Source organism: Lipotes vexillifer, unplaced genomic scaffold (assembly GCF_000442215.2).
Source record: "Lipotes vexillifer unplaced genomic scaffold, Lipotes_vexillifer_v1.1 scaffold440, whole genome shotgun sequence".
NCBI classification, from domain to species: Eukaryota; Metazoa; Chordata; class Mammalia; order Artiodactyla; family Lipotidae; genus Lipotes; species Lipotes vexillifer.
In genome coordinates this window covers 813158-828943 of record NW_006778543.1, presented here as the reverse complement: position 1 = coordinate 828943, position 15786 = coordinate 813158, and the positions used below count along the sequence as shown (strand labels likewise).

The 15786-nt window shown below is 42.1% G+C and overlaps 1 protein-coding gene across 1 annotated transcript in view; it reads left to right on the top strand.

Moving 5' to 3' along the window:
- COL14A1 (collagen type XIV alpha 1 chain) overlaps positions 1–15543 on the top strand; it is a 231472-nt gene extending 215929 nt beyond the window's left edge. Inside the window, exons 46-48 of the mRNA XM_007451664.1 lie at positions 11946–12023; positions 13697–13852; positions 15464–15543. Coding sequence (XP_007451726.1) covers positions 11946–12023; positions 13697–13852; positions 15464–15543 — 314 coding nt within the window. The remainder of the gene's footprint in view (positions 1–11945; positions 12024–13696; positions 13853–15463) is intronic.
- Positions 15544–15786: the final 243 nt, after the last annotated feature.

Below are 15786 nucleotides of genomic sequence, written 5' to 3'. Positions count from 1 at the left end.
AGGAATGCCTCAATGGTAAGCATCTGTGAAACTCCTTAATGTCCCTTGTATCCTGGTTTATTCCTGGAAAAATTCTCTTTATGGGACAGATCAACTTGATGAAAGATAGAGGGCCAGTAGAGCTCTCATAATAAGTTACTGGTTGATGCTTAAATATTTACAAGTCTTCCCTGTGATGTTGTATTATGGTTGATACTCAGCTGCGTGAGACATAGTCTTTTCATTGCTGATAAAAATCTGCTGAAATACATGTTTGTCTTCTTCCTCTCTTGCTTTCCTATCCCCTCCCTCTCATATCCTGAGAGATGAATTCCAGAGAAATAGTTTTCTCTTTTTACACCCATTAATTATCCAGCAAAGTCCAATTTGAATGTCCTTTGGAACAAGACCTTTCTCTGAAGGTTTGATGGATTGTGTTTTCCTAAAGTATAGTGACCTTAAGGCATTGACAATGAATGCTCTATCTCTTTATCTCTTTGCACCATCTTTTATTTTGTAGGTTGTTGTTTTTTTTTCCTGTTACAGAGTGACCCTTTGCATTTACCATGGCTGCAGAAAGAAGCCCTATGTATTGATCTATTACTATGAACAAATTACTCTGAAACTTAGAAGCTTAAAACAACAAAACGTATATAATCATGGATTTTATGGGTCTGGGATTCAGGAGTAGTTTAGCTGGGTGCTTCTGGCTCAGGGTCTCTGATGAGGTTGCAGTTAAGATGTCAGTCAGGGCTACAGTTATCTGGAGGCTCAAATGGGGCTGGCAGATCTACTTCCAGGATGGCTGGCTCACTCACTGTCAGGAATGATTAGCAGGGTCTAAGGCCCTCCCTGACTACTCTGCTTATATTTGCATGAGAAGGATAAATCTCTCCATAGGGATGCTTGGATGTTCTCACAGCATGGCGGCTGCTTTCCTCAGAGCCAGTAATCCCTGCAAGAGAGCAGGGGTGAGTCCACAGTACCTTTTGTAACTAGTCCTAGAAGTCACAGCTTTGCTTTCATCATATTCTCTTTATTAGGAGGGAGTCACTAAGCCCTGCCCATGCTCAAGTAGAGGGGGACTAAGCTGTACATTTGAAGGGAGGAGCATAGAATTTGTGAATATGTATTTAATCACATTGTTCTAAATTCAACCAAGGTTTTCTGCCCTTGCCATGTAACCACGGTGATGCTTTCATCTGTAAGAATGATTTCCACGCAGTCTGACTTCTAGCACACTTGTGAAGGGTTGGTTCATGCTGTGTCTGCCAGTTTTTGCCATTTAAATGGGTGTCTTTCTCTCCCACCTCCTTTAAAGTATTCAAATGCCAGATGTAGCTTTTTAGAGGGAAATATAAGATGTAGATTTAAGCACCTTGAAAGAGTAGCCCCTATTGGAAAAGGCTTTTTGTAGACTAACACTTTTCGTGTCCCTATTTCTGGAATTCATTGTAATCAGGATAAAATCATCTGCCAGTCAAACACAAAGAATTATTTTAAAAAGTCATTGACAAATTAAAATTATCATTAAATTGTGTCCCCACTCTTCGTACTACTGTAATATGACCATTACAATAACAAAAAACTGTAACTTGTTTTGTTTTCTTTTTGCCATGAAAACTGATATAGTCGTTTCTGTAGCTTAAATTTTTTTTGAAATCCTTAATTGGAATGTCTGTGTAGTAGGTTATAGCAGATTCTTTGCATTGGATTTCAGTCCTTGTCTTAGGTAATGGGTAATATGCTGGAAATACTGCCCAATGTTAATGCCATCTCAGGAAGATATCTTTGTGTAGTCCCAGGTTATGTTTTCCAGTCAGCTTAACTTCAAGTCTGTACCCTTTGCTCTAGCCAAACTGAACTACTCAGGGCTCTCAGTATGAGTCAGCTTTTGCTGCATAACAAACCACAAAAATCTCAGTAACATACAGCAATAGATATTATTTCTCACCACATGTCTGTGGGAGGCAAGGGCAGCTCTGCTCTGCTGGGGCCCTGGCTGGGGGGGCAGTAGCTCCCTAGAGTATGTTCTCCTTATAGCATTGGCAGAAATAAACAGGGCAACCCACCCACCAGTCATATTTCAAACCTCTGTTCACATCATTGCCCACTGATATCCCATTGGTTGAAGCAAGTCACACGGCCAAGTCAAAATCCAAGGGATAGGGAAATGCATGAGCCTGTTGCAAGAGAACAGATGCATAATTCTATTGCAGAATAGTGAAGAATTCAGACCGCTATTTCGGTTTACCACATCTTCATACATGCCTTTTCCTTTCCATACTCAGTGTTGATTCCTGTTGTGCCCTGTTCTTATAGCCTTTCATGGATTTTCACATGCTATTCTGACTCCCCAGTTCCTCTGGCTCATTCAGACTCAAATTTTGAAACCCATCTCAAGAGTCAGCTCTGCCAGACCACTCATCCCTCACCGTGGTTTATTTGTTTGGCCAGTGTGTTTGTTGTTGCTGCACTACATTATTCCAGCTGGATGAACAGGTGGAAGATCTGAGTAACATCTCTCTCGTTTGTACTCCCTGGTCCCCAAACACATGCCTCCATCATAGCAGTTTCCCATTATATTGTAATTGTTGGTGTACTTGTCTGTCTTCCCGCTGGACTGTGAGTTCCTTGAATGGGACTGTGCCTTTCATCTCTGCATCCTCCACAAAGGATCCTGAACACATATTTGACAAATGAATGGATGGCCGATCCCTACCTCATTACTGTGTAAAACATGTCATTTAGCGCCAAGGTAGAATATACTTTCTTGAATTGTCCTTTATTGGTTTCACCTTTGTTAATCCTGTTTCACCAATGAGACTACATGCTCCCCACAAAACAAATTTAATGTCTGTTTTCCTTTTATTCCTCATAATACCTGTTATCTGATAGCTATTTCATGACTCATAGGTGATTTATGGTGTTAATTACCACTTGGCTAGCTTTTTGGCTGCCATTTCTCATTCAACCCTAGAGCCATGATGCAAGCAGAAGCCCATGTGGTTTAGTTCATCAATCTGAAGACATCCTGTTAATAGCCAATGACTCTGCCAAGTTGACAACGTCAGCATTTTCTTCAAATCGTCATCATATAATTTTAGCTGGAAAAGCAGGGTGAAATTTTTAAATAGAAGTTTTGGTTATACTGGGTATATTTTATATGCATTTCCTAAATGCATAGAAAAAGCATTGGATTTTTCAGTGCCCAAATTTAAGCGTGTCTAATTTAGATGTCTGTGGTAAAAAGGTCAAAGGATCTTCTGCCTATATTGCCTCTGTGTGTGTGTGTGTGTGTGTGTGTGCGTGCGTGTGCACACACAAATCTGGAAATAGAGAGAGACTCCCTTTATTTTTTATCATTTTTTCTTCCAGATTTATTGAGATATAATTAACATACACTGTATAAGCTTAAGGCATATAGCATAATGATTTGGCTTACGTACACCATGAAATGGTAACCACAGTAAGTTTAGTGAACATCCATTATCTCGTATATATACAAAATTAAAGAAATTGGAAAAAAATGGTTTTTTCTTGTGAAAATATTTTTCTCTTGGGATTTACTCTCTTGACAATTTACATATATAATGCACAGCAGTATTAATTATTTTTATCATGTCATACTTTCCATCCCTAGTACTTATTTATCTTGTAAGTGGAAGTTTGTACATTTTGACCTCCTTCATCCAATTCTCTTTTCCCCACTCCCTATCTTTTAAATGTAGAAATGTACTTTGTCATTTTCTAAATTTCTGGCCTTGAACATAAACAAGTGAAATGGAAGTATACCATGTACCAGTTTATAGGATAAAACTAAAGCTGTATCAAAGCTATATTAGCTATGATAAACCATTTTCAGTGAATTTTTTGACATGGCTTTTAAAGCAATAAACACATTATAATAAATAAGTATACCAAATGCATTTGTGTAGTGGGTGAAAACATACATAGAGAAGATATATTCATTAACCCTCTCTATTTTCATTGGTTCTCGATTTAACTTTGACATTAAATTATTATGTGAACATAGCAAAATAATTTGACTTTTCTGGACTTTTTACTAGCGCAGAAAAACATGATGAGGATCCTAGATATAGGATGTATTTACCTTAATAGTGATTCTTCATGCTTATTATGAAGGGCTGTTGGCTGTAACACATTTTGTTGTTTTTATTTTGTTTTTGTTTTTGTTTTTGTTTTTGCGGTATGCGGGCCTCTCACTGTTGTGGCCTCTCCCGTTGCGGAGCACAGGCTCTGGACACACAGGCTCAGCGGCCATGGCTCACGGGCCCAGCCGCTCCGCGGCATGTGAGATCCTCCCGGACCAGGGCGCAAACCCACGTCCCCTGCATCAGCAGGCGGACTCTCAACCACTGCGCCACCAGGGAAGCCCACACATTTTGTTTTAAACTCCATAGACCCTGGCCTTGTCCCAATGCCCTGACAAAACTCCTTTCTTTTCCGAGAGTGGAGACAGCATCACATCACTTTTCAGTTCTGTAAAGAATAAAGACCAGACCAAGCTCTAATTTAAATATCTATTTAAATACCATCAAATGGCTGAATATTCATGCTGAACCCACAATGCTCATTTTTTAAGCTATAGCAGTTGGCTCATTTTCCTGCTAACTTTGTATCATTTATAATTTTCCCATCAGTCAGTGCTGGAAATGATATGGCATTTGAGGAAGAGCAATCAGAACTTTGGAGCTGAAAGTGATAGATGGCGTTTGGTCTGACATTCTTATTATGTACCTATGAGGTCATAATATCAGTGGCAAAACTAGATGGACAAGACACCAGGATTCCTTGTGCCCTATTTAATCCCTGTTCTCTTTTGCTCCACCCCTGCAGCTGTGAACTGTCAACCTGCAAACAACAAGATAGGGTTAGTGTGTGATGATGAGCTGGGTACCTCATCATCTTCTCTCCTCTGTCCTCCCTTCTCCCTCCTTCACTGCCTCCTCCCTCTGTGCTTCCCCCTGCCCTCCACTGCCCAAATGTAAGTGTGTCTAATTTAGATGTCTGTGGTCAAAAGACTTGAGGACCTCCTGCCTATATTATCATGTCTCTGAGCGATAGAAAACATTGAAGTGCAAACTATCCTGTTGTCTTGCTCTCGATCTGGTGAGTAGGCTCCTTTGGCTACTGGGTGGCACTACTTAATGATTCAGTGCGTTTTCCTCAGCTTGTCAGTGGGACTAGCACAGTGTCTGTTTGTTTTTTGTTTTGGTTTGGTTTTGTGTGCGGTACACGGGCCTCTCACTGTTGTGGCCTCTCCCATTGCGGAGCACAGGCTCCGGACACACAGGCTCAGCAGCCATGGCTCACGGGCCCAGCTGCTCTGCGGCATGTGGGAGCCTCCCGGACCGGGGCACGAACCCGTGTCCCCTGCATCGGCAGGCAGTTCGGGAAGATCCCACATGCCGCGGAGCGGCTGGGCCCTTGAGCCATGACCGCTGAGCCTGCGCATCCAGAGCCTGTGCTCCGCAACGGGAGTGGCCACAACAGTGAGAGGCCCGTGTACCGCAAAAGGGAAAAAAAAACCAAAAAACCAATATGTATTTTCCAGTCTTGACCACCATAGCACAAAATGTGGAGCTCCACATGCTGGTACTAATCCTATGGGCCAAGCATGTAAAAATAGCAGAGCCTGGAAAAGGACATAAAATACTTGTTGGATTGAGTCCAATTAATCTGCCACCTTGTAGTTAGGTACTTGATCCAGTACCTTGTACCTAGCAGGCATTCAAGCATACATTGAATGAAAAACAGACTATACTTGGAATTTATCACCAGCCATTTCCCAGGCAACAGACAATGTAATAACATAGCTGAAGCCTTGTCTCACACTTTCTGTGGCTTCTTGGTAGAATTACAATGAAAACATTACCCAGGCCTTGCATATCTGCCTGGGCATAAATTCTGAGAGTTGCTCAGAATGTCTGGAATAAAGAGGGAATGTCTCTGCTCCTTGGAGTAGCATGAGACTCCAGCCTGAGTGCTTGGTGTGGTCATGGGACCATAGGAATGGGTGAACTCTTCCCACTCAGAGGCCAACAGGCCAAGAAAAATAGGAAACTGATAACCAAAGGCCAGATCCTGGGCAAGTCATCAGTGTGAGCAGGATAAATCCTATTAAAATCAACCCCAAGTATTGCTCAGAGCAGAGGGCAAGTGTGTAAACCAAGGGAAGTAAGTTGAAGAAATATGATAACCACAGGGCTGATTTCTGAGTGTGGGACCAGAGAAAATGTGCAGATTGATTGGACAGGCAGTTCAGGAAGCCATGACTACAGTAAACAAGACAAACTCAGCCTCTAGCTCCAGCTTGGGATGGAGAGGCCGGGAGTGTTGTGGTTAAGTGTATAGGCCTCAGAATCAACCTGCCTATGTTGAAATCTTGGCTCTGTTACTTACTAGCTAAGGACAAATGACTTAACCTCTCTGAATCACAGGCCTCTTTTAGGGTTAAGAGTAGTGCCTGCCATCTTGGTTCTTGTGAAGACTAAGTGAGTTTATACATGTAAAGCATCTACCATTCAAAACATGGTGAGGCCATTTATAGGAATAGCTGACACACCAACTGGTCACATCCTTGGTTTGTCAAAATCTGCAATCAGACCTTGTATTTCATTCATTCATCATATTTCTTGAGTGACTAATATGTGCCTGGTACTAGGAATATAATGATGAACTAGAACAAACATGTCTCTGCCTTAGTAGATCTGTAAAAGAAAATAGTGGAGGGTCAGTGTTAGATTAGTAGTAAGGGAGAATCAGGTAGCCGTGATGTGGTTTCTCATGAGACTTTTAAAAAAGAAAGAATATGACAAATATACCACTCTACTGAGGGATGTTGATATTGGCGGAGGCCATGCAAGTGTAGGGGGTGGGGATATTCGGGAACTCTCTCTACTTTCTATTCAGTATTGCTGTGAACCTAAGACTGCTCTAAAAAAAGTAAAGTCTATTTTAAAAGTTTCAAAAAAGAAAGAAAGAAGAGAGTAAGATCTTAAAATTCTAATGAGAGTAAGATCTAAGAGAGTAGATCATAAAAATTCTCATTAAAAAAAGAAAAAAAGAATGAACGAATAAATAATAGAAAAGATTTTATTCTATTCTAAATATTTTTGGTAACTCCACAGAAAACTAAGGATATTTTAATCTTAGCTAAATCACATTTTTAGTAAGTTAGATCTTCATTGATATCAGCTATGCTCAATTTTTTTAAAAAAATTATTTATTTATTTTTGGCTGCATTGGGTCTTCGTTGCTGCGTGTGGCCTTTCTCTAGTTGCAGCGAGCAGGGGCTACTCTCCATCGTGGTGCGCGGGCTTCTCATTGCAGTGGCTTCTCTTGTTGTGAACACGGGTTCTGGGCACGTGGGCTTCAGTAGTTGTAGCACGTGGGCTCAGTAGTTGTGGCTCGCGGGCTCTAGAGCGCAGGCTCAGTAGTTGTGGAGCACGGGCTTAGTTGCTACGCAACATGTGGGATCTTCCCAGACCAGGGCTCAAACCTGTGTCCTCTGCGTTGGCAGGTGTACTCTCAACCACTGCGCCACCAGGGAAGTCCCTATGCTCATTTTTTAAAAAATGACAGAAACTTAAATTTAATTGGAGTCCATGATACTCATCTCTAAATAACGCTAGTAGTTAATATTGCCACATAAGGAGCTTTTCAGAAAAAAACAGTTTTCACAAAAGCCAGGCATGTGAAAGTAAAAGCAGAGTTCCAGCCTAAGGAATTTTTTTTTTTTGATCCTTCAAAGGTCATGCTTGCTTTTTAACAGTCAGCTGCATTTTGGTGTAGACATTCAGTCATTCAGTTAGCCTTCCCGTATTTACTGGACACCTACTATGTGTGAGATTGTGCTTGGATCTGACACTAGAGCAATAAATAAGGCATGGTCCCTGCAGTCATCAGGCTCATGGTGCCGGGTGAGGTGAACATGAGAAAAAGCAATGCAATGGGATAAGTGCCAAAGGAGGCACAGGTAATATGGAAGCAAATTATTCATTCATTCGTTCATTTGTTCATTCAGTAAATATTTGTGGGTTAGGTACTATGTGGAAGGCACCATAGAAATGTAGGGGATATAGCCATGATTGAGATAGATAATCCTTGAATTTGTTGTGCTTCTGCCTGTTGTGGTTGTAAAGAAGCTTTGAGTTGAGTCTTTAAGAATGAGGAGTATTTATGGAGACACCCAAGGTGGAAAGGGTATTTCAGGAGGGAATATCCTGTGAACTCAGGAGTTCCCATGTCTTTGCAGAAAGGATGCTGGTATTTAGCTCTGGTGACCCCATCTCAGCACCAAATGACCCCACCTTGGACCCTCACAAAAGAGATGTATGAGGGAGCTCTTATTATGGGCGATGACTGCATTTTGTCTGTAAAGAATGACTATGCCCAGACTTTATTGTCATTTCATGGACAGTCACAGGCTGACATTTTAGAACATTTGATTTCCTTCCTTTTAATTACAGCCTACAAGGCTTATCAAAAGTATATCCAGGGCTTCCCTGGTGGTGCAGTGGTTGAGAGTCCGCCTGCCAATGCAGGGGACACGGGTTCGTGCCCCGGTCTGGGAGGATCCCACATGCCACGGAGTGGCTGGGCCCGTGAGCCATGGCCACTGGGCCTGTGCGTCCGGAGCCTGTGCTCCACAATGGGAGAGGCAACAACAGTGAGAGGCCTGCGTAACACAAAAAAAAAAGAAAAAAAAGAAAAACAAAAAAGTGTATCCAGTTCTATTCTTAGAGATCTGAGGTCTCTAAGCTTAGCCTTCAATTTCAGTCCTCATCTTAGATACTTAAATAGTGGTTGTTTGTTTGTTTTTTAACTCTATGTATGTATGTATATGTATGTATGTATATATGTATTTATTGTTGGCTGCATTGGGTCTTCGTTTGCTGTGTGGGCTTTCTCTATTTGCGGCAAGCAGGGGCCACTCTTTGTTGCGGTGCGCAGGCTTCTCATTGTGGTGGCTTCTCTTGTTGCAGAGCACGGGCTCTAGGCTCGCGGGCTTCAGTAGTTGTGGCACACGGGCTCAGTAGTTGTGGCTCACAGGCTCTGGAGCACGGGCTCAGTAGTTGTGGCGCACGGGCTTAGTTGCTCTGCGTCATGTGGGATCTTCCCGGACCAGGGCTCGAACCCATGTCCCCTGCATTGGCAGGCAGATTCTCAACCACTGGGCCACCAGGGAAGTCCCTTAAATGGTGTTTTTTAACATGTTTTTTTCATTCTTAAAGAAAGGTTTATCGGTTGTCATGGACCTGAGTATTCCTTCAGTCTGAGAAACACAAGTGAAGACATAGACAGATATTGATATATTAGCCTATATGTAGTTGGAACATTTCATAACTTCAAGGATAAGGAAATCTAAAATTCTCTGTTAATATATAACTATATCCTTAAAAGCTTTCTTTTTTTTTCTTTTTTTCTTTTAAGGCATCTTGAGGGGCTGGAATATTCTTTTGAGGACCTTCCTCTCTTACTTTGACTTGTATTGCAGATAATAACAAATGCCACTTGCTTTTCTCTACATAATTAGAAAATCAAAACAACCAGACGTTCTACTCCCCAGTCTTCCCCAGCTTTTGCTTTCTTTGTGAATAAGCAAAGGATAGGTCAGGAAACTCTTATCAGGGGCTTATTCCCAAGGATACTGTCCTGGATGTCGTCTTCAGCCTATGTCTTCCACTTGTGGAGAATCCCCGAGAAGCCATGTCCTTACCATTGATCGTTAGGTACTGTAAGGTCACGGGAGGCCTCTGAGTCACTGTGAATTTGATCATGCAGCCTGCTGTTAGTCATCGGTGTATTTTCTTGTGTTCTAATTCTTTAAAAGTCAGTGGTTCCCTGTGGGGAAAGCAACGCCAACTCTCACGGATGAAGAGGCTATTTCTGCTAAATTTCCAGATGCACGTTAGGACATAATTGTTCACAAGTGAGGGAGCATCTACCTCCTATTAAAAACAGTACTCACAGGACTTCTCTGGTGGCACAGTGGTTAAGAATCTGCCTGCCAATGCAGGGGATACAGGTTTGAGCCCTGGTTCGGGAAGATCCCACATGCTGTGGAGCAACTAAGCCCATGCGCCACAACTACTGAGCCCACTTGCCACAACTACTGAAGCCCGCACACCTAGAGCCTGTGCTCCGCAACAAGAGAAGCCGCTGCAATGAGAATCCCACGCACCCCAACGAAGCGTAGCCTCCGCTTGCCGCAACTAGAGAAAGCCCGCACGCAGCAACGAAGACCCAACACAGCCAAAAATAAAACAAAAAAAGAAAAAGAAAAAAAAACAAAAGTACTCACTCCAATTATTGCCCAGTTAGCTAAACTAGTAGCTATTTGGGTAAAGCCCAGTAGAGGTACTCATGGTGATTTTCTGTCTGAACAACTGATTTAGCAATTGAGCATTAGATGTTGGCTTGTCTGAGTAAGTTATGTGATTTTTAAACTCAGATATGATTGTAGTTTTACTTTTGAGAAATAACTCTCTTCCTGTCAGTTCCTAGGGGAAGAGTGAGTCTCAGAACAGGAGGTCAGAGGCTCGGTGGTCAGTGCCCTGCCCTCTTCCTGCAGTACTGGTCTTTTGTGAGCTCAGGAAACACCACCAAGGCCACATGCAATAGGCATGGATGTCAGGGAAGCATTGAGGTGGATGGAGCAGCCCTGAGGACCGCTAACAAGGAAGAAGGGCTTTTTTAAAGGTGACAGGTATACCACCTTGACCCCAAGGGGTGGTCAACAAGGAACACAGCAGACATCAAAACTTCAAACGAAAGGACCATCAATATATGTGCAGTGTAGAAAAAAACCTGCTATTCCCAGAGCAAATACTACATTAATACCTTTCTTTCTGGAAGTTACAAACCAAGATGTTAAAAGTGATTATTCTCTAGGACTGGAGTCCTTGCTTTTTGTATCTTCTAATTTGCCTACAGTGAACATGTCTTGCACTTAGAAGGGGAAAAAAAGTTATTTGTAACTATAAACACTTTAGATCACTTGCATGCCTGCTGCCCATCAAATTATTTTCCTTTATTTATGTTCCCTCCTAGGCTTTGCCAGTTCACACATAATTTCTTTGGAATTATGAAGAGATGTATTTCTGCATTCTATTATTTCAAAGTATTATTGTACATGAAAAACAGTTACTAGAGACTTTCTGTGATGCGAGCCAGGGTAACCCAGACCCCAGTCTGATTCTTCTCTCGGTCTGACGAATCGGGCCTCAATATAGCATGCTGTCTCACCTGTTCAGCAGTCTTGTGATAGGACCCATTTGGACGATGAAGTGTCAGAGCATGTATTTCTCTGTTTTTCTGCCTGTAAAAATCTATAGTTTGTCAACAACACCGTAAATTATTTGGAATAAGAAGTTTGTTCAGTGGAAAAGAAACATGAATAGGTTTAGATTTTTATGGGGCTGAATCAGCCAAATCAAACACAGGCTGTCCTGAAGCTTCCAAGTTTTTAATGGAAACTCACGCTCTTTAGAACTTTGCTGCCTAATTATAATTCATGCCTTTTGCAGATACATTACAGGGTGGACCAAAAGGAAAATGTTAGATATGTCCACTTGTGATTTCTATTGTGTTACTCGTGGAGTGCCAACTGCATACGTCCAATGGCCTGGTGCGTGCAAAGACACAGGCCAGATCCCTGCAGGCTGAGCCACTTCAGTGGGAGGGAGGACGATAAACTTGCAGTATTACAAATACAGAGGACAAGCTCAGATACAGAGCCAGCGTTCTGTATGTGGTTGTGCAGGAGTCGCCAGTGTCAGGATTCAATTTAAAAGTCCCATGACAACCGTAACCCTAAATCAACCCTCATCATTGCCTTCATCAGCGATGTCCTTTCGAAACCCAGAAAAACAGAACCACCCAGATTTCGTTTTAAGGAGAACTTTCTTTTCTTTCTTTTTTCTTCTTTTTTTGAATAGGTTTAACTGGTGTGAAGGGAGATAAAGGAAATCCAGGCATTGGAACTCAAGGTCCAAGAGGCCCCCCTGGGCCAGCAGGTAACTCTTCCTACCTAACAGGAAACTTCAAGATGGAAATCCTAAATCTCTATATTCACTTGACATTGCAGGTGAGGCAAATGGCCATATTACATCCTTGTGTCCAACTGGAATGGCCATATTTCTTGTTCCTTTCATTGGAAGGCCAGTTTGTTAGTAACGAACCTCCCAATACACAAGCCCCCAAAGATACAGCATATTCTGGGATCTTATTGTTTGCATGAGTTAGGCTGGGCTAGGCTATGCTGTAGTAACAAATCAATCCCCAATGCTTAGTGGATTGATACTTACCCAAAGTTTGATGTGGGTAGGGTAACTTTCCCCCCATTTTGGAACAAAAGGCCTTGAGGAGAAAGATAAAGGAGGCACATCAACTTCCTGACTGCAGGATGAAAGATGTCATTTCCAGTCATATTTCACTGGCTGAAACTAGCCACATAGCCCCAGCCGACCTGTAAGGGAGTCTCAAAATCTAGGGGAACGCATGGATATCTGATGAACACTCGTAGTTTCTGCCACCATGGTCACCTTACTGAATGAGTTTTGTGTATTTTACTATGTGCTTTTAGAATGGCTTCCAGATGATCATACTCTGTTATTAATGTTATAAGTTTACAATCCTACTGTATATTTACAATCCCCGTCTTAGCCATATTGAATCAAATGACTTACCGATTTTTCTTTCCAACCTAATGATGATTTTGGAAAATACCTTTTGTAGGAGAGATTCCTAATGCAATGGATTCACTTTGAGTATAAATACTCCTGTTATTAGAGATTGTATGAGGAACTGATCTAGCTCGTGCCTTACGCAGAATGAGTGGTTGGTGAATGTTAATTGAATGAAACTGAATGCATCTGAGAGTCACAACGCTTTTCAAATATAAGGTGATACGTGTTCCTAATTTTCATTTTGGTTCTAGTTGAAGAGTTTCATTTCTAGTTGAAAAAGGCCTTCTAAACACTGTTCAAATCCAGGCCTAAAGCAAAATAAAACAAACGCATAAACCAGAAAAATTCCAGACTGACATACTTCTTAAATTCACAAAAATTTTAATCCCCTTCTCACTTTCACTCAATGTAAGTTCTCAATTGATTCAAGCTAGCCTAAAGAAATTTTGGATTCGTATATTGGGTCCAATTTCAGAATTCTCATTTTTCTCCTCCAGTATAATTTCTTTCAAATTTAGACTAATTTATTCCAATTATCTGGGGCCATAAATCAGGATAAGTTATAAGGTTGAGATCAAGTGTGTTCATGTGTGTGTGTGTGTGCGCGCGCGCGCGCGCGCACATAGCCATACATTGAATTCATAAGGAACCTGCATTGGGAAACAGAAGCTCCATAAAGAAAACAAGGTTGACAGTGGTATGCTCCTTTCCCTTTCATATCCAGGAGGTGATAAAAAAAAAAGACTACATTTTGCTTTCTGGTTTCCTGAGCTGATTGAAAGCATTGACCTCCAGGAGAACATGTGATTGCAGTATGATCCTCTGTCCAGGAAATCCAGTTCAGGAATAGAACTCAATGAGTAGAGAGAGGCAGGTCACCCTAGTTGTTAAGATGTGTAATATCTTAACTTCTTGTAAGAGTTAGTTTACTTCTTGGTAGTCTGAAAACTCACCCTGTGATGATAAAAGGCCAACTGTTTTCATTGGTGGGTACTTTGTAGGACCTTCCGGGGAAAGTCGGCCAGGAAGCCCTGGACCCCCTGGCTCTCCTGGACCAAGGGGTCCACCAGGTCACTTGGGGGTGCCTGGACCACAAGGTCCTTCTGGCCAGCCTGGATACTGCGACCCCTCTTCATGTTCTGCCTACAGCGTAGGAGGTAAGTGTCAGCCCTTGTGGGCTTTGAGCAATGTCTTGCTATGCTTAGTATCATAATGGTGAGGGTGCTATAAAAGCAGACCTATTATGGGCAGGAAGCAGAGCTTGAATTGCTCATAACCTTTTAAATTATCCAGAGGCATCTTCTGTAAAGTACAAATTAATATAGAGGCTACCCCTGAAGAGGAAATTTAAAATAATACCACATCTAAGTCTTCCTTGCTTCCAAATGGCGATCCACACAGATTTGGCCTCTGACCTCATATCTGATCATTGAGGGACATGTTTGAACATTCTTTGGGGCCTCTCATTCTGTGTTATTTCTGTGGTGTGGCCATGAAGTCCTCTAAAGTTTTACTCTTGTTTTGGCGAAACCTCAAACTTAGAACTTTCCCCGTAATTAGGAGGGCCCTGGAGATACTGTTGGGTGACATCCTGCCCACCGCATGCATTTTAGGTCACCAAGGATTATTTTAAGAAACAAAAGTGGCCATGCTGTCCTTGCCTCTTACTAACTACTAGACTGAGATTCTGAGAAGATTATGCTTCCTGAAAACATCTGTGGTCTGCATGCTGGAGGGTTGTGTAATGGGACATTTTCTAACATAGTCACACTTGGAAGCATCAAGAGAGAGGTTCAAAGACTGCTTTGGGGCAATGAGCTTATTAGCCAATGAATTAAAATTTAACCTTATTTGCCAGAGGGACTGGTCAGAGTTTTGCTGATGTGTTTTTCTCTGTTCATCTCTTCCCTCCCCATTCTCTCAAATATCCCTGTCCCTTATTAAGATCTGATCCCTTACAATGATTACCAGCACTGATGTGGAACTCCTCCACTGATTACATTGGCCTGGGCAATTGGCTGCAGATACAGAACTGTCCTGTTGACCACCACCACCCATCCCCTGCCCCTAACAATGGGCACTCTGTTTCCCTGCCTCACCTGCTTCCCTACCTGCCCACTGTCACATTTCTTGCCCTCCCTGCTCCAAGCACATACAATGATAAGACTGGAACTTAACCAAATCACATGTGTCAGTTGTTATAGAAACTGACTGCTCCATATCAGCCTGAGCGTAGGTATAAGATTGTCTACCAAGAATTATCCCAAGCTTCCCTAGGTGAAGGCCCAGGAATAGTTACTTAAATGTGTCTTTTCCTCTTTCCTGTACCCACACAAATTGCTGGGCATCTTTCTCCCTGACCACCCTACTATCCATTCTTCCTCTGATCACCTCCCCTCCATACTGCCCCCTGGTGTTGGACTTCTAACATGAGATGGGTTTTTAAAATTGATTTTTCTTTCCTCATTCTGCTGATATTTCAGGGTTTCTTTTGTAAATAAAACATGTAATATTTAAGCAGTTGGCTGTGATTCTAGTTTCCTAACAATTCCTGCAGTATACCTGTACCTTCCTCCTTTCACTAACCATCTGAAACCTCCTGGCAAAGGTGCAAGCAGTGTGGTGGATAAAGGTAGCTACTACTTTCTACCCGAGCAGGATATCTCTGTACTTTAGAGACTATGTCTCTATGGACCCATATAAGGGGAGGATATCAATTTATGGTTCCTGGGTTCTATCACGTCCCCACCCCCACTCTTCCTCTCTAGTTCCCCATCCTGATGAGCCAGAATTCACCCCTGTCCAAGATGAGCTGGAAGCCATGGAGCTGTGGGGCTCTGGGATCTGATAGTCTCAGGAGAACTTGGAGGACCAACCGCAAAAGCTCCTAAGGCAACTTATTCAAGAAGAATGTCATTATGTGGTTTGTATGCTACCTTTGGGGGGGGGCTCATTTCACCAGCCTACACCTCCTCCTTGGATATTGTTAATAATATTGTTATATTAACAAAAAGTATGTTTTAAACAATTCCCCTTAATCCATGACACCATAGGATTGATTTCTCTTTGTTGTTTTAATGGCATGCTCAAA